The 27,906-nt window shown below is 40.4% G+C and overlaps 1 protein-coding gene across 2 annotated transcripts in view; it reads left to right on the top strand.

Annotated features, from left to right (window-relative positions):
* LOC107380177 (rho GTPase-activating protein 42) overlaps positions 1–27,906 on the top strand; it is a 185,969-nt gene that overhangs the window by 122,363 nt on the left and 35,700 nt on the right. For both annotated transcript variants that reach the window (XM_015951288.3, XM_015951287.3), the window contains exon 4: positions 23,614–23,685. In XM_015951288.3, coding sequence (XP_015806774.3) covers positions 23,614–23,685 — 72 coding nt within the window. The remainder of the gene's footprint in view (positions 1–23,613; positions 23,686–27,906) is intronic.

Below are 27,906 nucleotides of genomic sequence, written 5' to 3'. Positions count from 1 at the left end.
TCTGTGGGTACCTTGTGTTCTGCCCTGTGAACTGTGGAATGTCCCGTTGACCCTGAAACGGCGCTGGGATACAAAGGCAGCCATTGTTCTTAACTACAGCCGCTGTGGCTTGTTTTAATAAAAGTCTGAACCATGTTTGGATGAACATTAGCAAACGTTTCTGGTACTAAATTAGAGTTTGGTTAATACAAGCCAACAGAACATTATCAGTCAATCATTAATACACACACACACACACACACACACACACAGTGCCTCTCAAACAAGGCTTGTTAATGCATAAACCCACACTGACATGCTGGAAAAAGGTGATTGTAATTTTTTTAATGTAAAACATGTGAAAACTATTTAAAATCAATCTTAAATGCATAAATTAATCTGCTGTTTTAAGTGGTAAATGCACATTATGGGTGGGTGAAAGGAAAACGGGTCCAGACTTTAACATCAGCTAATTCCAGAGGTGTGGACTCGAGTCACATGACTTGGACTCGAGTCAGACTAAAGTCATTATTTTAATGACTTCTGACTTGACTTGATCAAATCTATAAAGACGTGCGACTTGACTTGGACTTGAACACCAATGACTTGTGACTTGAATCGACTTGCATCTGCTGTCTTGAGGCTATTTGATATTGTAGCACAAAAGTGGCACGACATGGACAGAAATTATAAGTCATTCTTTGTTCTGGGTTTGATCTTGTTCTGCTAAATGCAGCAGCACTTTTACCTACGTTTATAATCAGTTTCAGCTGCACTTTTTGCTTGTTTGAGCAAAAAAGTGAAGCTTTAAGAAGCTTTATTTCTGGAAATTATTTATTATCGTCATTAAATTAAAGTTGGACAGATGACTTGATTATGACTTGAAAATTCAAAGTTCAGGACTTGGACTTTACTTGGACTACCACATCATTGACTTTGGACTCGACTTGGACTTGGTTGTCTTTGACTTGGACTTGACTGGAAAGACTTGTGACTTACTTGTGACTTGCAAAGAAGTGACTTGGCCACAACTCTGGCTAATTCTAAATGAAAAATATTCCACTGAGTCATTCAGATGATCTAAATTCTTCTTAGAAAGTTCAATTGTAGACCTTGATTCATCATAGAGAAGTGTGTCTAAAAGTGTTTTGGGATTTTTGCCTTTCTTATTCTACTTAAGTGGCATATTTGGCCCCATGTTTACCAATTTTTTTAAATCCAGTTGATCTCCGAAGCAAAAAAAAGTCTGTCTCCTTTCTCTAATTTTTGACTGTTTAGCCCTCATAGACCTCACCATGTAGGAAATTACACACACAGTAATCCAGTGGATTGCAGTGCGGTGGACTATTTTGGAGGAACCACATCCTGAAGGGTTGTATGAGGTGTTGTCCCATCGTACATGAACGTGAAGGTCAGGGAGAAATCCTCAAAGATGGAACCCAGTTAAATATTTGGAGGAATAGGTGAAAGAAAACAGCAGGATTTTGATTCTTGCTCTTTATTATTCGTGTTATTTGAACATCTCACCTCTGGTTGGCTAACAGCAACACAACTCTACCACTGACTCCATTTTCTTAGCGACATTGATATTTTATCGTCACAAATAACACAAGCCTGAAGGAGTTCTGCCATGTGGTGGAGTTACTAATGCTAACGGTTAGCTTCTACTAGCCAAGACATGCTCTGCTCTCTCCTGGATGCTAAATCAACAACAGCATTCCCCAGGGGTGGACTGGCCATCTGGCATACCGGCTATTGTCCTGGTGGACCATTTACCCAATGTGGGCTGGTCCGGTTTGCTAACCCCCCCCCCCATCAACGGCTTGACCAAGCTGCATCACCATGTTTCCCCCGCTCAGACAACTATGGTAATGAGAAATTTCTGCGAGCAACCCACACAGAGAAATGCCAGAGTTGAAATTTTGTCCCAGTTCACGTGGTTGCACGCCAAGTTGGGTGAGTCCATGAATACTTATTTACAGTGTGATGTAGATCTGTGTGGCTTTTTCTGACCTGAGAGTTTCCACATCTGTTTTTTTATTGGCAGCTAATGCAGGATATAGTCATTGAAAACTGTTTTCATGTCCAGCCTGCATGTGAAACTCAAAGTGACCAGTCATAAAAAAACTGTTTCTCTGTGAAATGTAATTGTTGTTGTAGCGCCATAACCTCTTGGGGGAAAAATACATTGACCTTTATATTCATATAAAAATTCACTTTTCACCGAATCTGCTTTTAGAGTGACAGTGTGTATTTTTGTTAGCGATAGGGGGCAGTAGATACTTAAACTTTTGTAAGTAAGCAGTATTTTTGTGTTGGAGTAAGACCTTACCAACGGATGCCCATTACGGTAAAAAAAAACCCTGGGGAGTGCAAACAAGCACATCAGACTCTCTTTCATCACTGGCAACAAGTGATAAGGTAAATGTGTAAAACAACGTTTAAGAATGATGAAGGTTTTGTAACCATTTGTTACAAATCAGTAAATGCATTTAATCCTCATGAGCTCCCATACAAGGAAACATGGCATCTAATATGGCGTTGCCCAGAAATTTAGACCCGCCCCTGTGTATTATAGACCTGATTTTATATGTTATGAAGCCTCCAATATTTTTCAACAACTGGGCATCATTTCATTCATTTTCAACAACATTTTGATGGATAATTTCCAGAAATCAATGGTAAAATCTACACATTGTCTCTTTAAAGTAAAATCTAAATTTCCTGGATATCGAAACAACTCGCCCTCAGTTTCACGTTTTACTTCCTTCTTTTCAGAACAAGGAAGTGTTCATTGATCAGTTTAAGAAACATCCATTGTGGAGCAGAATACATGAGTATGCCCTCAAAAGGTATGAGGACATTGATCTCAAAACCCTAAAGGACCATTTGCACAGCTCTAAACATGAATTGACTTTTTTTTTTCATTCTGTTAAAACGCAATAAGAACTCTGTGAAAAACAGAAAACATCTTCTATCTCACAGATTTATCGCCAAAGCCAAGTGTCAACAAGCCTAGTTGATTGATATCAGTGTATTCCAGGTGTTTGGTCAGATCACACAGAGACAAAGGGAGCTGCTAGAAAACCTTTTCATAAGGGATTCCTTTCCTTAAAGCTGCTCCGAGTGTCTTGATGCTTTTATCTTCCTGATGTGTCACCCCAGTAGTGAAAAGTCTCTGGTTTGCCTGACGGGAGGCAGTTGCTTATATAGAAGATTGGTGTTTAAATGCAGAGGACAGAATAGATGTTTAGAACAGTGGTGTTTATGGTTCCACTAAGACAGTTGCTTAAGTTAAAAAAAAGGATTTAATGTAATAAAATCAACCTTGAACCTGCCCCATGTTTTAGCTGTAAATTAGATTTAATGGCTCACTGAAACATCAAGTTCACTTGATTTCCTTTTAATGCAACTTTAAATATGCTGAAAATATCGCAGTTCAAACCATTTAACTAATCCAGCATAAGTACAGCAAATAACATCTTGAGCACCATGTTAAACATCCATGTGCTTTTTGGACAAGACTTAAATTTCAACCTAAAGACCGTTTACTTACAAACCTTCTCTATTCCTGGTACGAACATCTCAGCTTGGCTCCTTTTGCCAAACTATTAAACCAATCCTCATTCCTGGTAGGGGTGTGTATCGGCAATAATCTGGAGATACGATACAAGGGAGATGATAAGATGTATTGCCTTACTAAAAGCCAGACAATATTTCCAAATTTTAAGATTTAATTTAATTTGAAAACTAAGACCAGATAGCCTACAGAGCTGGACAGACCGTAGCAGAAGGAAAATGATTTTGCTCTGCAGGTCAGTCTAGCTGCGCTCCATTGAAGCAGGCTCAAACATTCTTGTGCCTTGCCAATCACAATGCTCTATCGCAGGGGTGTCAAACTCAAACTCACACGGGGCCGAAATGAAACTCTGGGACGGAGTCGAGGGCCAAACTTAATATTTTTTGAAAAAGTGACAGCAAATTTGCACATTTTCTTTATCAACATATATGCAATTTTGAACCTTTAAATTTGGAAACAAACTTATTTCTGCATTAACACTGAATGTGGAATAACCAAATTACACACGAGCAAGTCAGTTTTAAATAAAAGGCATCAGTGGTATTCATTACTTGTGGTATAATCAGCATTTTTAAAATCTTTTAAATCTTTAAATCTTTTAAATCTTTTCTCACGGGCCAACAACAAAATAAAAATATCATTTTATCTTAAATGAAAATGCAACATCTCACCTGTTAACTTTCATGTTTTGGAGCAGAAAAAGAGCATAAAACCAACATATTTAAAGCTCAGTTTGCTCCACTGGTTTACTGTGATGCTCACCTGTTCCAGCCAGATACCTGCATCATTGGGTTGATCTGACCTGAGGAGGAGACTCCTGTTGTTTTGTTCATCTTCATCATAATAATGACAACATTAGATGACAACAGGTGCTCACATAGGTTTGTGCTGATGAACATGTCTGAGCAGCTTGACCACGTTTTTGTGTGTCGGGGAGGAAACACAACAGCAACCACAGAGTCGTGCTGGTTTGAGCGTGTCGCTGTTCGCTGGAGTTATATCAGCTCTGTCTGGACGTTAGTTGGAAAACTTTCTCTTTCAGTCGTGAACACGTTACTGAGCGGCTAGAATCTCCGTTTCTGGGCTTCAAGGTCAGAAAATAGCTGAGTGAACTTGGCGCTGAGTGAGAGGAGTGTAGTTTGTCCAAGACAGTGGAGCTGCAGACACCGGCAGCAGGCGCTGGAAAAAACACAAAGGAGGGGGCGCGTCTGCGCCGCAAAGCATCATGGGAGTTGAAAGCTTTGCTGTAAAATCGTCCAGTGGGCCAGTTTTAATATATTTTTAATATTTATCTCGCGGGCCACATAAAAATGCTCCGCAGGCCTTGAGTCTGACATATGTGCTCTATCTGCTTTGTGTGCGGGATGATACGAGGGAGTGGAACATGGCGGTGGCTCATTTGAAACGACTTTGGCATCAACTTTGGACTATTTAGACTTGAGCTTTTCTTTGAGTCAAGAGCAGATGGAGTTACTTAAGTCCTTTATTTAGAATAAAGATGTATTTGTTTAGAAGAAAGATGTATTTGTATCTTCGACAGTGACGGACTTCCCCGTTGCCTGACATCTATTGCAGTGAGTACATCACATTTTTCATTGTCCAATAGCATGCGGAGACAGTTTGAAAGACAATGGTAGAATCAGCCCCAAGACTGAGATCCGTCTATGAGTCATGGCCAGATTATATATTAATTCAAAGGCTAGTCACTTCATAGACACATCCATTGTTATCTTGAGATCTCTTTGTTTTGTCAGAATGAAGGTGGAAAGCTGCTCCCACCTAGCAGTTGAAGTTTGAGTTGCACCAAGGAAAACATTAAATGTTTGAATGAAAATTATCAATAAAAGTCAATAATCTGCTTTTAAAGATCAATTCTGTCTCATAACATCAAATATCGCGACACTACAGTGTACCAATATTTCCCTACATCTCTAATTCCCGGTGAGTCTTACATCACCAGATTCCCTACCTGACTTAATTGGAAGGGATGTAGAGCAAGCGGCGACTTACTGTTTTCAAGGGTGTAGTCGTCTGTCTGATGACCTTCGTCAAAACTCCTGCATGGGTATTTATCCATCCAGTTGCCTCTGTTAAAACACCAATGGGGTTGGGATGGGTGGTCGTCCATCCAATTACCTTTGTTAAAATTCCTGGAAGGGTGGGGGGTATTCATCCTTCTGATCACCTCTGTTAAAATATCATTGGGGGGAGCGTGGTACTCTCGGAAGAAGTCCCGGTACTCTGAGAGTCCATATAAATTTTGTAATATCGTTTGAAACTGGATCCTGTTTCGAGCTCCCCCTGGGTATCTTTGTTGAAGGCTTCAGAGAGAGTCCATCAACCTTTTGGGGGAGCCGAACCCAATGGTTAGCTCAAGGTTCTCAGAGTAACGTACCGTATTTTCACGACCATAAGGCGCACCTAAAAGTCTTACATTTTCTCCAAAATGTACGCCGTGCCCTGTGGTGCGGTGCGCCTATTGTGTTGTTGTGAGACGCGAACGTAGTAGAAGACAAGAGGCGTGGCATGAACGTGCGGACATGAGCAAAGACAGACCCCGAATAGTTCAAAAGGGCAGGTATGCGCAGTTTGCTGAACATTGTGCTGACAACCCTGAGAATGGCACCTGCTAAGAGACACACCTGTGAAGCACAGTTTAAACTGCAGGCGATCAGCTATGCGGAGAAACACGGGAATAGAGCAGCAGCGAGAGAATTCAGCATTAATGAGTCCATGGTTCGCAAGTGGAGGAAGTTGGAAAACGAACTCCGACAAGTAAAGAAGACGCAGCTGCGTTTCCGCAGTTGAATCCACCAACTACCGGTAAACACTTTCTGAACTTCAACACAGCGCATCAGCGCATAAGAAGAGCACGAGCCGTCAGCGCACGCAATGAGGAAGTGCACGTGTGCTGTAAACCAGGTCTGAACCAGGACTAGACCAGTAAAGTGAAACATGCTTTTGGCTGTTTATAATTTTCACAATGTCTGGTTTGCACTGATATGTTCCAAGTCCCGAGCCCGCACAGATGTTTTACCGGTATGTTTTACCGTGCCCGCGGCCTATAACCCGGTACGCCTTTTGTATGTGTTAAATACCAAAAAGACACCCATAACTGAAGCTGTGCCCTATAACACAGTGCACCCTATGGTCGTAAAAATATGGTAGTTTATTTAAAGCTGCTTTGATTCTTTGAGAAAGGGTGATATGTCACTGTAGCTAAACGGGCCCAGATGTAGGCATGGGCAAGGAGGGGCAATGCCCCCCTAAAAGTAGTAACTGCCCCCCCAAATGTGATGACATGTAGAAATCCCAAATTTGAAAATGTTTGATGAAAAAGGGTCAGAGTGCCCTCCTCTCTCTCTGTCATTCAAAGCAGCTGCTGATTGGTGGATGCATAGGGAGGGTGTGGCCAGCCACTGCACTTCGTTCTCTGTCGTGTCACTCGCTTCACAGTTCACACGCTCCCAGACAGTCAGCAGCAGAACAAAGAGACGCACCGTTGTTATCTGAGCTCAGCCACTGGTTGAAATTTTCTTCTGCTGTCGGTCACTGGAATTATTTGGTTACTCTTTCTCTGTTTTTCAGTTTGCCTCGTTCACTTCTTTCTTTTGTTTTTGAAGTGAACCGAGTCGACATGCGCAGGTTTCTGGTTTCTAAACCTAGCAACAGTGCTAAGGCACTAGCGGAAGAAGCCAGCTCGTCGGGTGCTGCTTCTCAAATAAAAAAACAGACACTATGCAAAAACAATTGGAGAAGTAGTTCAGTTCCTAGCAGTAAATGAACTGTGGAAAGCTCCAGTGGTGATGATTTCTCTGCAGGACTGTTCTTAAAAATGGTTGACTACACACTGGCCAAAGACTCCAAATTTAAATAAACACATACCAGAAAATGCAAAATACACATCTCACAACATACAAAACAAAATGATTGAAACACTGGCAAAATGGTATTAAAAAAGATCAAAGATAATTATGACAAAGCAGATTATGCTGGGTTTTGCATTAAAAGTGATGGAACTAGGGACATATGCAATATGGAGTGATACGTCCCCAACATGTGTTGTCAAAATGTGAAGGAGGGGGTAACATAAGCAATGTGACAGTGGATTTAAAATGGGTTTAATTGCCATAAAAAGGTTTTAAAAACAAGCGAGCAAGCAGATGGAGAGCACTGATAAAATAATGCCTAACAAAAATCAAGACTAAAAGTTTAACATTTAAAGGACCACTTATCAACATTAAAACACCTAGTTCAAAGTTTTACCAAAACACATGATGTTTAAAAAAAATAAAACAAGTTGATAATAAAAACCAACACACTACGAACACACCGAGTATTTTAAAATCCCAAAGTCGGTAAACTACGATGTTTCCCTTAAAATCAATACATAAACCAAAATGATCACATGGGTCTTCTAAAACACTCAAAAGGGGGTTTAAAACAAAGCATAAGGCCTGGAGAACAGCAGAACCCCTAGACCGCTGCCTCCCAGACCGCTGAAGGCACAACCTTTTTATCCCAGGTGTGGGTCGTCAGAGAGATTCATCTCAGCTGTGCTCCTCAGCAGCCTGGAAGAGAGGAGGAGGAGGAGGAGGGGCGGTGTCAGGCTGACCACCAGGGCTGGGTGATCCTGGCTCCTGCATCCAAAGTGGCCAGGCTGGTGGCCGTAACATGGAGAATCAGTCAGTCATGGTTAGATTTGTCTGTAATGGCATTCCAGAAGAACACCTGATCAGTCTGCTTGACCTCAGTCAGTTAGATGCTGAATTTATTACCACCCAAATTCTTGAGCATCTCTCTGACTCAGGCTATAGTGCAGCTGAAATTATCAGTCAGTGCTATATTGGAGCTTCTGTCATGAGTGGGGTCAGGGGTGGGGTTCAGGCCTTACTGCAGAAGAAGGTAGGGAAGGATATTACCTACATCCACTGCTACAACCACCAGCTGCACTTGGCAGTGGTCCATGCAATGCAGGCAGAGCCATGTGCAAAAACCTCTTTTGATCTATCAGGATCTCTACACTCATTTTTCCACCGTCATTATGTTTCACAGACCTATGGCGTTCCCTCCCTGAAATGACTGTTGGAGATCAGGTGGACAAGCCACCATGGTGTGACCAAGTGCCTTGTGGAGAATCAGGATGCTAATATGTCAGAGGTTACAGAGGACAGAGCTGCTGCTGTTGATATCTGTACAGAGCAGAGGCATCAGGACTGTTGATGATGTTAAGGAGGCACAATTTCTTTGAAATAGGAAAATTCCTGCTAAAAATTCTGGGTTCCTTGAAGTCTGCAAATTCTATACTGCAGGCTCATTCTCTTGAGCTGTGCTGTGCTTCAGAAGTAGTCAGTGCATCTCTGCAGGCTTTGAAGCAGAAGAGAGATGAGGAAAGTGAGACATTAACCAGCACCAGCTGCTAAAAGACAAAAAAACAAGCCCACTGCTAACAGATGGTGTTAGAATGTCCACTGTGGGCCACGCAGAAGACTCCACAACTCCTAGCCAGGCTCTGAAAAGGGCTCTTCTCAACATTTTGGACCTAGTCATTGTAGAGATGGAGACAATATTCTCCAAAAGCAATCTTGATCTCATGAAAGCAGTTAACTGCCTTCAACCTCAGTCTCCCTCTTTTCTGGATCCTGACATGTGAAGTCCTCTGCAGAAAATGACAGGAAGTGACAGTGACAAACTTTCCAATGAAATTCTTGTTGCAAAAATAATGTTGGAGAAAGAATTCAAAAAGACTGATGATGATAACAGTGAAGAGTTTGCAGACCTCTCCACCGTTTGCAAATACAGGTGCTGGCCAGTAAATTAGAATATCATCAAAAGGTTGAAAATATTTCAGTAATTCCATTCAAAACGTGAAACTTGTACATTATATTCATGCAATGCACACAGACCAATGTATTTCCGATGTTTATTACGTTTAATTTTGATATTTATAGGTGACAACCAATGAAAACATCAAATCTGGTATCTCAGAAAATTAGAATATTCTAAAGGCCAATGAAAAAATTTTTGTTTCTCTAATGTTGGCCAACTGAAAAGAATGAACATGAAAAGAATGTGCATGTATAGCACTCAATACTTAGTCGGGGCTCCTTTTGCCTCAATAACTGCAGTAATGCGGCGTGGCATGGACTCGATCAGTCTGTGGCACTGCTCAGGTGTTATGAGAGCCCAGGTTGCTCTGATAGTCGTCTTCAGCTCCTCTGCATTGTTGGGTCTAGCGTATTGCATCCTCCGCTTCACAATACCCCATAGATTTTCTATGGGGTTAAGGTCAGGCGAGTTTGCTGGCCAATCAAGGACAGGGATACCATGGTCCTTGAACCAGGTGCTGGTGGTTTTGGCACTGTGTGCAGGTGCCAAGTCCTGTTGAAAGGTGAAGTCTGCATCCCCATAAAGTTGGTCAGCAGCAGGAAGCATGAAGTGCTCTAAAACTTCCTGGTAGACGGCTGCATTGACCCTGGACCTCAGGAAACAGAGTGGGCCAACACCGGCAGATGACATGGCACCCCACACCATCACTGACGGTGGAAACTTTACACTGGACCTCATGCAACGTGGATTCTGTGCTTCTCCGCTCTTCCTCCAGACTCTGGGTCCTTGATTTCCAAAGGAAATGCAGAACTTGCTTTCATCAGAAAACATAACTTTGGACCACTCAGCATCAGTCCAGTCCTTTTTGTCCTTGGCCCAGGCGAGACGCTTCTTGCGCTGTTTCTTGTTCAAGAGTGGCTTGACACACGGAATGCGACACCTGAATCCCATGTCTTTCATGAGTCTCCTCGTGGTGGTTCTTGAAGCGCTGACTCCAGCTGCAGTCCACTCTTTGTGGATCTCCCCCACATTTTTGAATGGGTTTGTCGTCACAATTCTCTGCAGGGTGCGGTTATCCCTAGAGCTTGTACACTTTTTTCTACCACATTTTTTCCGTCCCTTCGCCTGTCTGTTAATGTGCTTGGACACAGAGCTCTGCGAACAGCCAGCTTCTTTAGCAATCACCTTTTGTGTCTTGCCCTCCTTGTGCAAGGTGTCAATGATTGTCTTTTGGACAGCTGTTAAGTCAGAAGTCTTCCCCATGATTGTGGTGCCTTCAGAACAAGACTGAGGGACCTTTTAAAGGCCTTTGCAGGTGTTTTGAGTAAATCAGCTGATTAGAGTGGCAGCAGGTGTCTTCTATATTCAGCCTTTTCAGAATATTCTAATTTTTTGAGATACCAAATTTGGAGTTTTCATTAGATGTCACTTATGAATATCAAATTTAAATGTAATGAACATTGGAAATACATTGGTCTGTGTGCATTGCATGAATATAATGTACAAGTTTCACGTTTTGAATGGAATTACTGAAATATTTTCAACCTTTTGATGATATTCTAATTTACTGGCCAGCACCTGTATGTACATGGGTATAAGAATGCCTTTCCTCAGCTCCATCCCATGTATGTGACCTCCCTTGTGATTGGAATATCAGCAGCATCATGCGAGAGCTCTTTCTCCACTTTGTCTCGTGTTCTTACCCCGTTCCGCCGTACTACGCTACATGAGAGAAAAAGAAATGTAGTCATTCTGGCTCACGAGAAGGCCATAACAACAGGCCTAGATATGGATTCATTTGTTAGGACTTTAGCACAGAAAAGCAGATGGCTGGTGCTGTAATGACTGATAAAAGCCATAAAGAAATAAAAACAACAAAAATTCTAAAGAAGAAATAAAAATATATAAGTAAAATAAAAAAAAAATAAGTGAAATAAGAAATTAAATTAAAATATAAGTAAAATAAAAAATGGAAGGATAGACAGATAAGATAAACAAAATAGATTAAAGACATAAAAAAGTTAAAAAACATTACAAAATTAAAATATAGATAGATAGATAGATAGATAGATAGATAGATAGATAGATAGATAGATAGATAGATAGATAGATAGATAGATAGATAGATAGATAGATAGATAGATAGATAGATGATAGATAGATAGATAGATAGATAGATAGATAGATAGATAGATAGATAGATAGATAGATAGATAGATAGATAGATAGATTGATTGATTGATTGATTGATTGATTGATTGATTGATTGATGCAGCCCCAATAGGGAACAAGCCAGTGCCCCAAGCCCAGGTAAATGCAGAGGGTAGTGTAAGGAATGGACCAAAGGAATAGATATATGGATAGAAGAACTGTAATGATGATAGCATTGATTTCTATGCATTTTAGGGATTTGGGGGTATGTGAAACCCGAAAAATTATTTCCCAGACCTGCACCCCCTGATATTTTACCTGCCCCCCTTTGTAGGGCTGGCTAAATCCGGCCCTGTAGCTAAAGATGAACATTTAAAGATGTACCGGCCCACTGGTTTCCATTTGTGCTCCTTTGTAAGCATACATTACCAACATAACACTATTTTTAATATTATGATATATTATATAATACTTAATTTTTTTGACTATAGCAACAATCATTTTGGCTGTGATAGACACACTTTTTTCACCCCGTTGCTTTTTTCTTCATTCTTTCATAAGCACAACACTTACTGTATGTTTTGGCCTCTATGTGAGAGTAAATCACTTTGTGATAACAGTCTCGGATTTATTGGGACTTTTTTGGTGACATTAGCTGATGTTAGTTCATGCTAAGGAGACAGAGATGCTGAAAAAGATCTTTTACTTGGTTACATTTGTTCTGATTGAGGGTTCTCTGTGTTACCTTGAACTGTTGTGTGATTTCAAAATAGCTGTACAGTTTTACCAACTTACCATCAGCTAGGGCGTTGTGTTTTGTGATTTCCAACTGGGTGTATAAAGTTTGCATTCATGTATGGGCCGTAAATCTTTCATTTTATTGAATTTCAAGTACAGGGTGAAGAGAGTAAAACATTTGAAAGCTCTTGGCTTCAGGGTTTCAGCACAGAAGTAATAATTTATAAAACTCTTGTAGAAATAGTTGCCATTACCCAGTTAGCCTCTACTATCCTTTCAAATCGGTAGCAGATGCCACTCCCACAAAAAAACAGGAAAACAGATGGCTTTGTGATGTTCCGAGCTTTGCAAAGCATTGTAGCCAATATGTTAGCAACTTGTTTTTACAAGTCTTATGTCACACTTCTGCTAAAGGCCCAAAGAAGAGTTTCACTGCATTGTCTGACACTTGAACTGGGATTTGTGTTTCTGTTTTAAGCTAAAATTGTTCTTCAAAAGTCAAAACCCTATTATTTTCTTTATGCAAGAACGAATCCGCTTTTATTCTACTTCTTGCACCTCATTACATTATATCACAGTCAGTCGAACTGCACTTGCACTGCGAAATAAGATTCCCCCTGGGACCCACAAACCAGCTACTGTCTCCATCCCAGCAGCTTCTTCGCATCTTTACCTAACAGCTCACACTCTGATAAAACGTGAAGGGCAAACATGTCACGTCTGTTATCACACTGCTGCGTGACTCCACCTGCAGACGGTTTGTTTTCCTTTCATAGCTCATAAAAGTTGGAGGAGGACAACTTCGCAGCCTGCTGCGGGTGACAGTTCTGCACCAGACGAGATTTAGCTCTGTAAAAAGATTGCTGCCCCCCGCTAAACACACACGTGCACTCACACTCACACCTCCCCTGCAGCAATAACTGCAAACAGATGTGACAGAAGCGCACACCTATTACACTCCCTCTTTTAATAAAGGTCACATCACACCATCAGCACGAACAAAAGGCTATTTTTTTCCCGTCAGGACGATCAAAAGTAGAATGTTTGTTTTGTATTTGACACAATTAAATCTTCTGGGATTTGCTGGGCTGTTTCGCTTTCCATCCTGCTGTTTTTGTGGTTATTTGTGTGTGTGTGTGTGTGTGTGTGTGTGTGTGTGTGTGTGTGTGTGTGTGTGTGTGTGTGTGTGTGTGTGTGTGTGTGTGTGTGTGTGTGTGTGTGTATCAAATATTTCCATTTGTTGCTGCTGGCCTAATAATAGCTATAATAAAGCTCTCACAGCCTTTTTCTGCACAGGACTGACTCATGTATCGTCTCATTTTCACTCTGAAGGTGTTCCAGCTGCAGCACCATAGGTGAACATTCTAGGTGAACATTCCTTAGCTGCACCTGAACAACAAAACAAGCTGCCAGTTTTCACACGAAATAAATCAACAGAACACTAAATTCAAATCAGCGGCGTTTCAGCCTCAAAGCTTTTGGTTAATCACTCAGACATGACAAGTAAACCAACATGAGGATCTAATGGAAAATGTAATCACTTCCAACAATGAAGGCGGTTTTCAGTGTGCTCGCTTGGATTGTTAGATTAATATTTATCACCTGGAGACCAGTTCTTGAAGTGAGAGTGGAAACACAACCAGAGTGAGGAGATTCATGACAAATTTAGATGACAAGCTTAACATTTTTTAAAGCCAGCTTCTCACCGAGCTGCTGTTGTTGGGGACAAGTCACGAACGTGTTCTGAACTCTCAGCAGACTCATATCTTACTTGCATATGTTGTAGAACATGCATTACATTTATTTTATGTGAAATTTGGCAGATTTCTCGTATGTTTTGACTCAGGAACAATGTTTTTGTTGTAAGAGTTCCAGGACATTTCTGGTAGGGAGGAAGATGACGTGAAAAATACGCCATCTCTGTCCTTCAGGACTTTAAGACGTTAGCATGTTGTGACTGTTTCGGCAATGTGACATCACTGAGCAGCACCAAAAGACGTCCATAAACATTGGCATAGTTATTATTTCAAAGTACTCTTTAATTTAATCCATTCAGGGGACCAGAAATGTGACTTTGTGGCGTAAAAAGCAGCATTCAATGAACAGAAAAAGTATTTTACAGTGCTCTGCAGAATAACACAAAGTGGTGTAAATTACAGCATTGTGGGGGGATTTTTGTTCCATTCAGTTCTGCTCCTTGCCATAGAATCCAAATTGAGAGATCAAAACATAAACATCATACATGTAGACACCACGTGGACTGGTGCTGCCTGTTGGAGCTGGCGTAGCAGCAGGCCACCATCTTGGATGGGTCCCCATTTGTCCCCAGTGCATTTATTTCTACTGGTAAAGGTATTTACCCAACTAAAAAACATAATTTATTATGCTAATTTCACAAAGTTTCACAAACCCCGTCATATCTTCGCTCATTACTCATCACTTGCAGTGCTTTCACCAGTTACAAAACTATTTTCCTCTGCGTCTGCTGACTTGTGTAACCAAATCCTGCAGTTTTTCTTAAATAAGATTAGTGTAATCAGAGCTCAGATTCACCAAACCAACCATGTTCCTGATTCAGTCATTCCCCCTCATGTGCAACTTCAAAGCTTTCAGCCCATCTCTCTGCCCTATCTAGAAAAAACTGTTGCTGCCATGAAACCGTCTGGCTCCCCAGAAGATGTTATCCCACCACGTCTCCTGAAAGAGGTTTTTCCTTTCATTAGCCATAATGTGCTAGACATCTTAAATAGTAGCTTGACATTGGCTGAAGTTCCTTCTGCCTTTAAACACGCCGTTCTTCAGCCAATCTTGAAAAAACCTGGTCTCGACCCCACTGATTACTCTAATCTCCGACCAATTTCCAAATTACCGTTTTTATCTAAGGTCCTTGAGAAAATAGTGTATGAACAGATGCTGACACATCTAAATGACAATCAGGTAATGGACATTTTTCAGTCTGGTTTCAGAAAACAGCACAGCACTGAAACTGCTCATGTTCGGGTGTTTAATGACATTTTTCTCGCTTTAGATTCAGGTTTCCATGTGGTTCTGCTACTTTTGGATCTATCAGCAGCATTTGACACGATCGATCATAACATCTTGATCACCAGACTTCAGACTTGGGCTGGCATTTCTGGTTCAGCCCTAGATTGGTTCAGGTCATACTTTTATAACAGGTCCGCTAGAGTCATGTTGGATGGCTGTTCATCCGAGTCACAACCACTCCGTTGGGGTGTCCCACAAGGTTCAATACTCGGCCCGTTACTATTTAACCTCTATATACTGCCCTTAGGAGCCATTTTCAGAAGGCACGCTGTCTCATACCATCTTTACGCTGATGACTGTCAGATCTACTTTTCATTCAAGCCAACTCAATCAATGCAAGTTCTGTCTGATTGTATCGATAATGTTAAGCTTTGGCTTGCTGATAACTTCCTCCATCTGAATGACTCCAAAACAGAAGTAATCGTTTTTAATCCTCACAGCATCCCGGCTACTCTTCAACCTGACCTCAACTATCTCTCACCTAATGTCTCCACTGTAATTTCCAACCTTGGAGTTAAAATAGACCAGGCTCTGAAGATGGATGCTCAGGTCAATAACACAGTTAAATCATGTTTTTACCACCTCAGGCGTATCTCTAAACTTAAGCACATCCTGAGTGTCCGTCTTCTCAAATCAGTAGTCCACACTTTCATCACTTCACGGCTGGATTACTCCAACTCCTGCTTATACGGCATCAGTAAAGCAGCTCAATCTAGACTTCAGCTAGTCCAGAATTCAGCAGCTAGGTTCCTGACTGGAGTTGACAGAAGACAGCACATTACACCAATTCTAAAATCTCTCCACTGGTTGCCCGTTCATCTCAGGATCAATTTCAAAATCATGCTGCTCACTTATAAATCCCTGAACAGTCAAGCTCCTCCATATCTGTGTCAACTCGTCCATTACTACAATCCGCCTCGTGCTCTCAGGTCTGAGGATAAGCTCCTCCTAGCTCTTCCAAACGCACGTCTGAAAAGCCGTGGAGAAAGGGCTTTCTCTGTCTGTGCTCCCAAGCTGTGGAATGCATTACCACTACTAGTGAGGCAAGCACCAACAATTAGCATTTTTAAATCTCGCATGAAAACTCACTACTTCAACCTTGCATATAATACATAATCATGGACCACTTTCGACATCTGCATTCTTTCTACAATAGAATGCACAATAATTAACATCTGTATTACTGTGGTTCTTTCATATGTTTTTATCTGTTGTTTCACATTCCTTTGCGTTTTTAGTGTTTTACGACTGTTAGTTCGAGTATTTTCTTGTTTTCATTTTTTCTTATAAACTATGCTTTAAATGTCATTCTGAACGTGTTAATTTAACTGTAATCTTTTAATGTACAGCGCCTTGTCTGGTTGTAATGCCATGTTGAATGCGCTTTATAAATAAAATGGTATGGTATGGTATGGTATCACTTCCAACAACCAGCGCAACTTACATTCCAGTAACCTAATCTCTATGGTTACTGCCAAAGCTCGCCCCTCCATTGGCTGCTCTTCATTCCAGTTTGCTGCTTCCAATGACTGGAATGAGCTGCAAAAATCACTAAAGCTCACATTATCTACCTTCAAAAATTCATGGCAATTAATAGTTTCTGATCAGTGTGCCTGCTTCTGTGCTAACTATGTGTCTGTTGCTGATGCCTCTTGGCCAGATCGTCGTAAATGAGAATGAGTCCTCAGTCGACTCATCTGGTTAAATAAAGGTTAAATGAGATAAATAAACAAAATATATAAATCAACTAAATTTATTAAAATATAAAATCCCAACAAATAAATATAGAAAATAGTAATTCCATGTGATCTGTTTTCAATAGTGCGCCAGTTACACCTGTAGGCTGCACAAAAAATGGGCATAGTTGCCCACCCTGAGTTGACTCCAGCTGGGTTTGGAGAGTGAGGAACCCACCCAATATTGCGGCGACACTGTTATGCTTGCAAGTGCCCAATGGGGTGTCTAGGTATTCATGTCTGTGGTTCAAGATAGGTTCCAGAGACTAATATTCTGTGAGAAAACTTGTTTCACATAAATGCATTTTGAACAAAGTTCTAGCAACACAAGCAGTAGGACTTGCAACTCTTGTTGAAAGCACTAGCGAACGTTTTAGGACATTTTGAAAAATCCATCAAATGTAACTGTCTCCAGTAGTTGCAGGTCAGTGAGACACTGGCTTAAGGCTGACTGACTGGAGACAAAAAAGAGAGCCTGACATTCCAAGTTCACCAAAATTGTGAATTTCAAAAAATTAATGTTCAAAATTTTTGCACAAATTTATGTGAATCTTTTCATAGTTTTGACACAAAAAAGTTCTCATTTTGTCTCATTTGAATTGCAAAAATGCATCTTTTCTTGCAATTTGGTGTGTTCAGCAGTCAGAACAAACAGTCTGACTTGCACATTTAGAAGTGCTGGATGAGTCACCTTACAGCTCTTAATTTCATCTGGTCTCCTGCTACACAACAAATCAATACTTGGCTAAAAACTTGCTATTTGATAAAGTCGTTTCTTTTACTGCATCTTTCAATAAATTAGCTACAGACTTAAAATAATGATGTATTTGAAATCATGTGCCTTATATAGTCGGCATAGACTGAATATTTTTTTAATAATTTTTACTTCGAGTGACTAATTTCTGCTCCGTTTGTCATGTAGGCAGAAAATGAAAACGGTCTCCTACACCTATCTCCTGCACTAGCTTCTGATATAAAGTAGATGTTGAAACTCTATGATTAGAAAGTCCTGACAGATCTACGTCACACTGTCACTTAACATTGATAGAATCACCCATCTTGACTCACGACGGGGAAGGCTGGTTGGTTTAGCATCCAGGAAAAAGCAGAGAATGCCTAGAGTAATAGAAGCAGTTAACATTAGCAACTCCACCACACAGCAGAACTCCTCCAGGCCTGTATTATTTGCGGAGATAAAACATGAATGATGCAAAGCTAATGGAGGCAAGATGTCCAAATATCAGGAAATAAGACTCCAAATCCAGCCGTCTGATGCTCAGCTTTGATGTGGCTCACTTCTAGTTCCTGAAACAGGCGCACCGGAGATAATTTCCCTCCATGACTTAAAAGTCTTCATTAAGTTGAATGAGTGAACCACACCTGTAAACTATTTACCTGCAAAACAAAACTGTTTCTGTTATAATCATCTTGCAGAAAGATTCTAATCAAACTGATAATCTTTCTAAACAATCAATAGTCCACATTTAAGCAAACTCTAAAGTTTTGTGTGACAGGGTTGGATTTCTGTTGGTACACTTTGCACTTTTCAATTGGATGTGGTTTGGGTGGCATTCTAATCTCTCTCTGCAAATTAACCTCAGACTAGCACCTTTGATCCACTTGATATTTGGACAGGGTGAGAACCAGGAGCTGGGGAAATGTGGCGCATTGACATTCCTCCCCCTATCTGGTAATGAAATTGCTTTGCGCTATTGCATCCTTTCAAGCATCGCGCCGTGCTTGCTCATATGGATTTAATCCTGTTGTGAGAAGCTGTTGCTGGGGGCAATCGGCACAATGCCAGTTTCAGAGTAATCCATTGAGTCTTAAATAAGTTGGCTGCTTTTGTGTATAAATGTCTAAGCCAAAGGAATTGCAAGACTAATGTTCTGAAATCGTTCATGCTGATTACTGCTTTACACGCACTGTATATTTGTATTTATGCTAATTGTTACCAAATGAAAATACGAGTCTTGTAAACAATCAGAGTTCATTTAGGAGTGATTTTCAGAAATAATTAAACCCTATTATGAATCCAATGAAATCATTTCGCTTTGAATGTTAGATCCTTAAAGGTATAGAGTGCTTTAAATTGAGCCTCTTTTTTTCCATTTAACTGAAAAAAAAGACAGAGGTATTATAAATCTACATTTAAATCTGGATAATACAATGCTCAATTAAACTGAAAGCCTGAGAGATAAGACAGAGGAAATGACATTACCATAATGCCAGAGTATTAGAACTCTCCTTGTACACACAGCAGATAACATAATGACTTTGATTTGATTGGAGGATTATTACATTTCGATTTGATGACCATCAGATATCCTCCACGTTTCCGCCGTTCGAATGTCACCACATTGCCTGCCTTACAGACACGCCGCCTGTCTTCCAAACCTCATTTACTAATGCTGCAGACCAAAGGATAGGAGTGGCTATGAAGCACCTTTGTAAATGTGTTCAGATTTGTGAATAATTGGGACTGATTATAAATGAAGGTTACAAATTATCGCTTGAACAGAACCTCTAATCAGTTTTACTTCAAATGTTTTGTTGGGATCCTTTCTCAGGTCACTTGTACATTATTCAGCCTCTCCATTGAGTTTGAATTCGTCATCTTGCATGGCCTAAAATACCATCTCTTCTAAAATTAAAATCTTGTATAACGGGTGTTGAGAGTAGAGTGCCAACTCATGTGCGAAAGCTCACAGTATACAGATTTTTGTTCCAATTAACACTTTGTTAGTATATCGGTTCAATGCAGAGTCATTTTTCCACATTAGACTAAGATAAAGATGAAAACCAGACACAATTACAAACAACTTTTTATCTAATGTTTACTGGATCAGTAATTGCCAATTTATGACTCAAATGTCATCAGGTTTTCTCTGAATTGTGTTTTATTTCTTTTTATTCAATAGTAATCATGGTTATAAAAAGTGAATAAAACAGTAAATGTCAAGAGGTATGAATAAATGTAGTCTACACAGAGTAAAGTTTTATCTCCTGTCCTGTGTTTTATGATTTAATGATGCTTAGCTGCTTCCGTTTGGCACCACAATGGGTTTCAGACTAAAAGAGCTGTAAATAATCACTGAAAAGTCCCAGTTAACAGTGGTTGTGCTCTGTGGTCTATCTGCCACGACGACCCCAGCAGCAGAGACTCCTTGTCCTCTAAGTTCAGGCTCAAAGCTGCTGCGTTGTCACACAGCAACCTCCCCCAACTACCTGCTGATGGTTCATGGTTTGTCCTTGACATTTCATGAGATGCTCCCGGTGGTCTGACAATAACAGTTTGGCCCAATGTCCCTTTTCTGCTAAATTTCAAGAACCAGATGTCCATTGTGAGTGTTTTTGAGGCGTAACAGTACACAGAAACCACCACCATTCAGTATGTACCTGGACTCTTAAAGTTTAGCATGTTTTTGCTCCATTTTTGCTATTTTGCTATATTTATATGGCGTGGCCATGTATGTGAATATATGATATAGTCTAGTCTGGGTTTTCACGGTGTGAAAATTTAACCTCACGGTTATCGTCACCAAAATTACCACGGTTTTCGGGATTATCGCGGTATTTTTTAAAAACGTGTTACTTTTTCAGACAACTAAATAAACCCTGTATGTCAGGAAAATATTGTCCTCAGTTTGTGTCTAAATTTTGCCTAAAATTTGTTAATTTGTAATTATGTTGTTTATTTGTTTACATTTTTCCCCTTTAGTCTTTAAAATAGCAATATTTGCCCATAACTTCTCAATTTTTGTCTGTTTGATGTCATCATTTCAAAAATATTAGATCAGATGATACTCAGTACTCAAGTAGCCTTCTAATCAGATACTTTTTTACTCTTACTTGAGTAATAAACCCTATATCAGGAAAATATTGTCCTTGGTTTGTGTCCTTCCAGTGAGCTTTGCAGATGTGGGAAAATGTCATCAGGCAGTAATCGTTGTTAAATTCATAATTATTCTCGGAGAGAGACCAACTCTTATCTGCCCCTGGGAGCCCCGTAATGCATAGCGTCATTTCAATATGGGGGTGTGCGCGACACGGTTTATATGCAGGTAGCGGTGCTGCGGCTGCTTTATATAGCGACTCGTTGCATTCTCCCTCAACCCAAATCCTCAGATCATGCACTTTAGCTAAAACGCTAATGTTAGCTTGCCTTGCGTTGACTGTAGAGTTGTGGGTGATGGTCATGCAGATGTGTCATGAGATTTGAAGCGTTGCTGCCTTTCACAGACACTTTTTCTGCACGTGCTGCAAACAGGATAGCCGTCTTCTATCAACTGTCCCTCGGCATTCTTCAAATATCCAAAAAATGCCCGTACTTCCGACTTTGTCTTCTTTGTGGGATAATAAATGTCCTGAGCGCTGTCGTCTCCTCCTTTGTCCATTATTTCAGCTTTAGCTTCAAGAAAGTTTTGGTTGTAAACAACAAAACGCGCATGTGCCGCCGGCAACTTCAGCACATGATACGGTGGCTGAAAAGGGTCACCGCGCCTACACCGCAGCCACGGTAATCCACCGAGATAATATATTTTTTAAAAACAAGATGGTTATTATTTTTGTCAACTTTTTTACCGGGGTTTACCACTACACCGGTTACCGTGACAACCCTAGTCTGGTCACAACCCATAAACAGATCTCAGTCGTGGGTTGTCTTTCATACTGTCTCCACATGCTGTTGACTCATCTGTTACGGATCTCAGTCAATGGGACTGTGTTGCAACAGTCTGCCCACCAAACCGATAGAGTGCTGTGATTGGCCCACCAATTGGATAGAGGGCTGTTGACTGGTCCACCAAACAGATAAAGAGCTCTGATTGGTCCACCAAACCGATAGAGCGCTTGGACTGGCAAAACACAACACTGTTTAGGTGTAGATAGAGACCTGGTGAGGCTCAAATGGAGTGTGGCTAGACCGACATGCAGAGCAAAAATCCATTTGCTACTGCTATAGTCTGTCTAAATTTCTAGGCTACTTATTTTAACATTTGCTAAACATCAGACCAGAACTCAGGTGTCGAAGTTGGAACTTAAACACTGTAACAAGAGGGTTTGCCCATTAGTCTGATTTAGTTAATTTAAAGGTAATGCAATCTGTTTCAGTGTTGAAACATTCACCTCGCCCTGTCACTCCATCAGGTAAATACAGTATGGTGTTTACTATCTGCAGCACTAAGTAGGGATTTGTTAACTGTTAATGCATCAAAGTACTTAAATGTACTGCAGCCTTATAATTATTTCTGATACATTCACTGTTGCTTGCTACAGGAAAACATTAGACCGTAAAGTGAGCCTAAATCTGCCATAAGAGACAGAAAACTGCAGTTTGGGGCTGAGAATGTTCAGTGAATAACTATTTCCACTCAAAAAGCTTTAAAGCTAAGTAAAACATCTGTTGATCTTTGACAAATATGATGAAAATAAAATCTTATCTGAGCAAAACTATGCATTTTAAGTACAATAAAAACTCTGCAGCATCCATCATTGCAGCGGATAAAAGGAGAAGCAAAAACAATTTTGTTTGAGAGAGATTTTATTTCCATTTTGAAGTTAGTCTATGTGTGATGGAGCTGTCAGGGTTATTTTTGGACAGCGATGTGCATTTAGATTAATGGTTCAAAACAAAAACTCTATCTGGAGAATGGTTGTGTTCAGAGGACTATGGCTCTGGAGCTGATAGCCCATCTGGGCTGACAGCACTAAATTAGTGCTGGTATCATGGATGTATTAGAGCCAGGACTGTAGTTTATCACGTACACTCACCGCACAGAATCACACCCTAAATCAACCCAGGAGCCATGTCGTTTGTGACAGAGCCTCCCGTCGAGCAGCCCCAGCGGTCTGATGTCATCTGATCCCGCTGGATGAAAGCCCATCCACAGGAAATTCAGAGGCACCTTAATGGCACCTTTTCGAACCGCTCACCCGCGAGGATTGAGCGTGAGCTGTAATTGGCACAATATATCTCACCCTATCAGTTTCTGTGGGGAATAAAAAGGAAGAGGCTACCGGAGAGACCTTTTTCCTCCAGTCGGGACGCGCCGGAGGTCACCAACACGTGGAGGCTTACACCACCTCGGAAATTAAAATGCATCACAAGCTGCACTTATAAAGCTGCTTCATCTGCGGCGCTGCGTCATATTTCAGCTAGGTTTGACAATTCTGGTGCTTCACAGCTCACGTAGAAAGGCTCCATTTTCCTCTGCCTTGCAAGACTATTGTTGATCTCTTATCTCTGCTGTACTCATTTTGGTCCTTCACAGTAACACATTGTTCATTGTCACTGCTTTAAGAGATACTAATGAATGTGATTGCTTTATCTTTCACATGTATTACCAACCAATGCATCTCTTTGCGCATCTGACTTGAGCCGAGGCGGCTATAATTTCCTGCGTGACGCATTTGTAATAAAACTGGATGACTTCTAGATTGCATGTTGTGATATTTGTCTTTCTAATAGTTATTTTCACACATTTGCTGGGTTACAATGACTCTCTCAGTCAGGCTGACATCTGTCGTCTTTCTCTTGCTTTACTTTCATTTCAGATTCAAAATGCTGACGATGTCTTGATTACTCCCTTGGAGAAATTTCGGAAGGAGCAAATCGGCGCAGCAAAGGTAAGAGACCTCCTGTGTGCGCAATTAGCAGCTGAACATCGCTGGAGGATTTATGTGGCCTGAAACCCTCACCCTTTCTCCCCCCCTCACTCCCCCAACCCTCCCCATTGCCTCTCCTACCGTCTGTAAGCCATTAATTAAAGCTAAAGCATGACACTGCCAAGAAAAGTGGTCTTTTGCTAATTAATCAAACTAGTAGAGGTTACAAAGATGTGTTTTTGTAACCTGGATTCTTAAACATACCACACCTTCTTTAAAAACGTTTTTGCATGTTTATCACAATTGTATTTGCATATTAACTAAACAATTAATCACTTTTTACCATTTTGATGATCATTTTTACCTACCGTTTCATACATCAAACACTTCAGCTGTTCCTCCTTTCACTCAAAAGGCAAAAAATGAAGGATCAGAGGTTTAGCTTTTGGGACATATATATTCTTTTTTTTTTTTTTTTTTGCACAACTGCCTTAATTTAAGCCCAGTGGTTGAAAAAATGTGACTCTTAACGCCACACAGGTGAGAGAATGTATTGCATCTGTGGTAGCCCATATGCATCAAAAAAGCAATATGTCGTCAATGACTTCCAGCTTCCAATCCAGCGATTGGGTCTGTTCTTTTAATTTGTGTTCTTTCCTAAATTTTATTTAAAATGTGTTGAGTAATTAAAGCTGACAACCAGAGGTGTGTCCCTGGAGCAGGGAAAGCAAGCCAAGAGGAGGGGGCAGAATCTCCCCAGACCAACAAGGCTGCCACGGAGGGAACCATTGCATCCCTATATCGTGTATGTCCCTAACCAGCTACCATATTTCTAGATGACCCATGACTATAGAGGGTCGACCACAGTTTACGTATAAATAAATGTGGGATGTCCGATATTTTTTTTGTCTAACATTAACATCGTTTATCAATAAAAAAATAAATACAAGTCAATATCGAGCATCCCTAATGAAAATGTAAAATTTCAAGCTTATAGAAAAACGTATAATGGACTTTGGTGAGAAATATTAATGAAAGTGGACAAGTTTGTGAATGGGAAACACAAAATGTAATAGTAACAAGTAAAAATGTTCCAAACAGTTTAAATTTGTTGTCATATTTTGCAAGTAAGTGTGAAAGGAGATTTTTTTTTTATTTTTTATGAAGAGGACCCCACGTATATTGGTGTACCGGTAAGTATATATCGGACGTTCGACAATATCAGTATATCGGATGTCGATAAAAAAGCTGATTTTGAACATCCCTGGTTATCTTCCAATGTACTTCCTTAAAATATATATATTTACCATATAAGCTACAACATTTTTAAATTACAATAAAAGTAGTAGCCCTTTTTTTGATCACTGAATGTGACTCTCAGTCTCTTTTCATTTTGTAATGGAAAAATTTCCATTTACCCATTTTTAAAATCGTGTGTGTGTGTGTGTGTGTTCAGTTTTAAAAAGCACCGTGTGAATTTTTTTCTTGAGAGGCGCTATATAAAAAAAGTGTTTCTTCTTCTGATTGCTACATTGGTTTTTGGTGCCAAGGGATCTTGTGAAAAAGTTGTGCAATAATTGTGTTTTCTTCACTCCATTGCCACTTGGGAGTGTAAGTCTTGCTTAGTCAGTTAAGTACCTTAAACGTCTCCATACGTCTTGCTGTTTAATAATGCTGACACTTTGCCACAGTGTGGACAGTCCACACCTTTCTAAAAGACAAAATTAAGAAAAAATGTGGAGATTGAGGAACTTTTATACTAAGCCCATTTCCTTTGAATGATCCGTGTCAAATCAGAAATAATTTCTTCACCATATTTATTTTATTTATATATTTAATCAAAATTTACATGAAATTGTTACGCTGATGCCCTTTATTTTGTTTCCAGTGAGAATTCTCAGCCAGTCAAATGGCTAAACATGTTATTTTGTTATTGTTCTTATAATATCTGTTGATTTATATTGTTTTTACTGTGTTTTTGCCTCATATTGTACTGTGCCTTGGGCTTCTGCAAAGGTTTGGAAGGTACTACAGAAATCTATGATGATGATGATGATGATGATGAAAATGTATCAAGCACGTTTGTTGTTCAGGGCTTTTTCTTTATCTCCAAAGAGGAGAACTTTAGTCAAAAAGTACGCCTTGAGCACAAAGCTGCCCTCTCGGTACAACAAACACATTTTCTTGTGATAAAATATTTACAAGTTTGTTCAAAAGATGCAATGTTTCACCTTCAATGTATTTCACATGATGAAGCGTTCACCTTTTGTTCTGTTCTGCTAACACAACCGAACTAATTTTGGGGAAAACTCGGTTTTTCTAACCCAAATCCAGATGTTCAGAAACGTCTCTGCTATGTAGCTGTAACACGCCGACCTCTTCTCCTCAGCTCACCAGAGCACGTCCCCTCGTGTCTCCAGTTGTCCTCCCTCACCTCTTCCTTCCATCACCTCTAGTTCCAGACAGGAATGAAAATTCGTGTCTCCGATTTTTCGGGCATGTTCAAAATATCTGAAACACAAGAAAAGTCCTGTGAACGCTTAGAGTTGTGTTTTGGTTTTTTTGCATGTTTCATTATTCACCACTTCACCACGGTTCTTGTCTTGCCATGCTTCTTACAATTTCTAAAAAGAACAATCGTGTTTTCTTCAGATATCAAACACTTTTGAAATCCGCTTTTCTTTTAATGTTTCACATCTTTTACTTATTTTACGCCGAGCGAACCTTGTATTTCAAACTTTTTCATTCTGCTTTATTCCCTAGAGATACCTCTTTGGGAAGGACAAATTTAATGCATTCATCATGGCTGTAATCAGATTACTGTAATCCTGTTACGTGTAGTGCAGTCGTCTGCAGGTGAGTGATGTCAGTTGGGGGTTCTGTGCAGTGTTGCTCGAAGGCGTCCTGGATTCAGACCCAACATGTTGCTGATACTGGAGCTGACTCTAAAGAACAGTGTGGGTCTGTTGCTACAAGCCGTGCTTTTATTTCTGGCCAACGCAAGCGCATCATATGAAAGTATTGCAGCTTGTTTGTTCACTCCCTCGGTGAGATCACACGAGCAAGATGGTAGAGCTCAGGCCTGCATGCAGCTCTCCTACTGAGTGTTTGTCCACTGTGAAGTCCACTCAGCACTATGAATCATTTGCACATCTTATCCTTTAGGGGCAGGGTTTATTAAAATAAAAATGTTACATGACTTTGTAGCCACAGAAATATCCTCGGTGCTGTACTTCACTGGTTTCATTGTTGACCAATTTTTTCTCTGCTCTGTACCGAGAGGTCAACATCATCGCTCCTCTTCTTGGGTCTGACTAACTAATGGCTGCCATAGCACGTTTTGCCACCATTTACTTTCTTCCTCTCAGCGTGCTCGGAGCTTCTCCTTTCACTGCCTGTGTTTATAAAATGGTTTCTTAAAAGCCACAGCTCCCATCACTCCCACTACCTCTTATTTCCTCAGACCACTTCCTCCTAATGGCTCTGTCCCCCTACAGCCCATCCTCCGCTAAACATTAGCCCAACTAGAGTGAGATAAAAGGCAGACATCAAGAGTGGATGAGTAACTTTCCACAGTTCCCAGAATCTGGAGAGATCTGCGGGCCGTCTGACCCTTCCAGTTATTACGCTCGATGATGACTGAGAGCATCAGATGGACAAACTGGGAGCTTTTGCCTTATTTGGGCACAGGGGTAATCCCATTGAGGTTATGTACCAGTTTATTAACCTTTTAGGCACTTTCATGGTTATGATATGCCAGTAGATCAACATCTAAAGCATAGTTTTTGATTTAAATATGTTGTGGAATCAAAGTTCCTCAAAAGCTGTTGTGTCATAAGAAAAGCTATTGTATGTGTATATAAAGGGATACAATGTGTTCTGGCTACAAAACTGAGATGTGAACCTGAAATCTTCGTCACACTTCTTGTTTTTTAGTTTCAGATTTCCATCAGTGATCAGAAATGTGACTGATTCTGAGGAACCTGGAATGAGAAATGAAACACTGCCATCCTTTTGGCTTAGTCGGTGACAGCTATGGAGCTGAATGGAATCAAACTTGGCTTTGAAATTAATTGCAATTTCACATGTCACTTCAATGCACGTTGGAGTTTAGCAACATGGCTGCAAAGACAATCCCCACCGGTGGTCCAGCCAGTGATGTGTAATATTTAAAGAATAAAATCGCATGAACTCTTTCACCACATGAAACCAAGCATGTAAATACAAAACAAATCATCCAGC

The sequence above is a fragment of the Nothobranchius furzeri genome, chromosome 13 (genome assembly GCF_043380555.1).
Source record: "Nothobranchius furzeri strain GRZ-AD chromosome 13, NfurGRZ-RIMD1, whole genome shotgun sequence".
NCBI lineage: Eukaryota > Metazoa > Chordata > Actinopteri > Cyprinodontiformes > Nothobranchiidae > Nothobranchius > Nothobranchius furzeri.
Note: the sequence above shows the minus strand (reverse complement) of the source record. Positions and strands in the feature narration are given on the sequence as shown.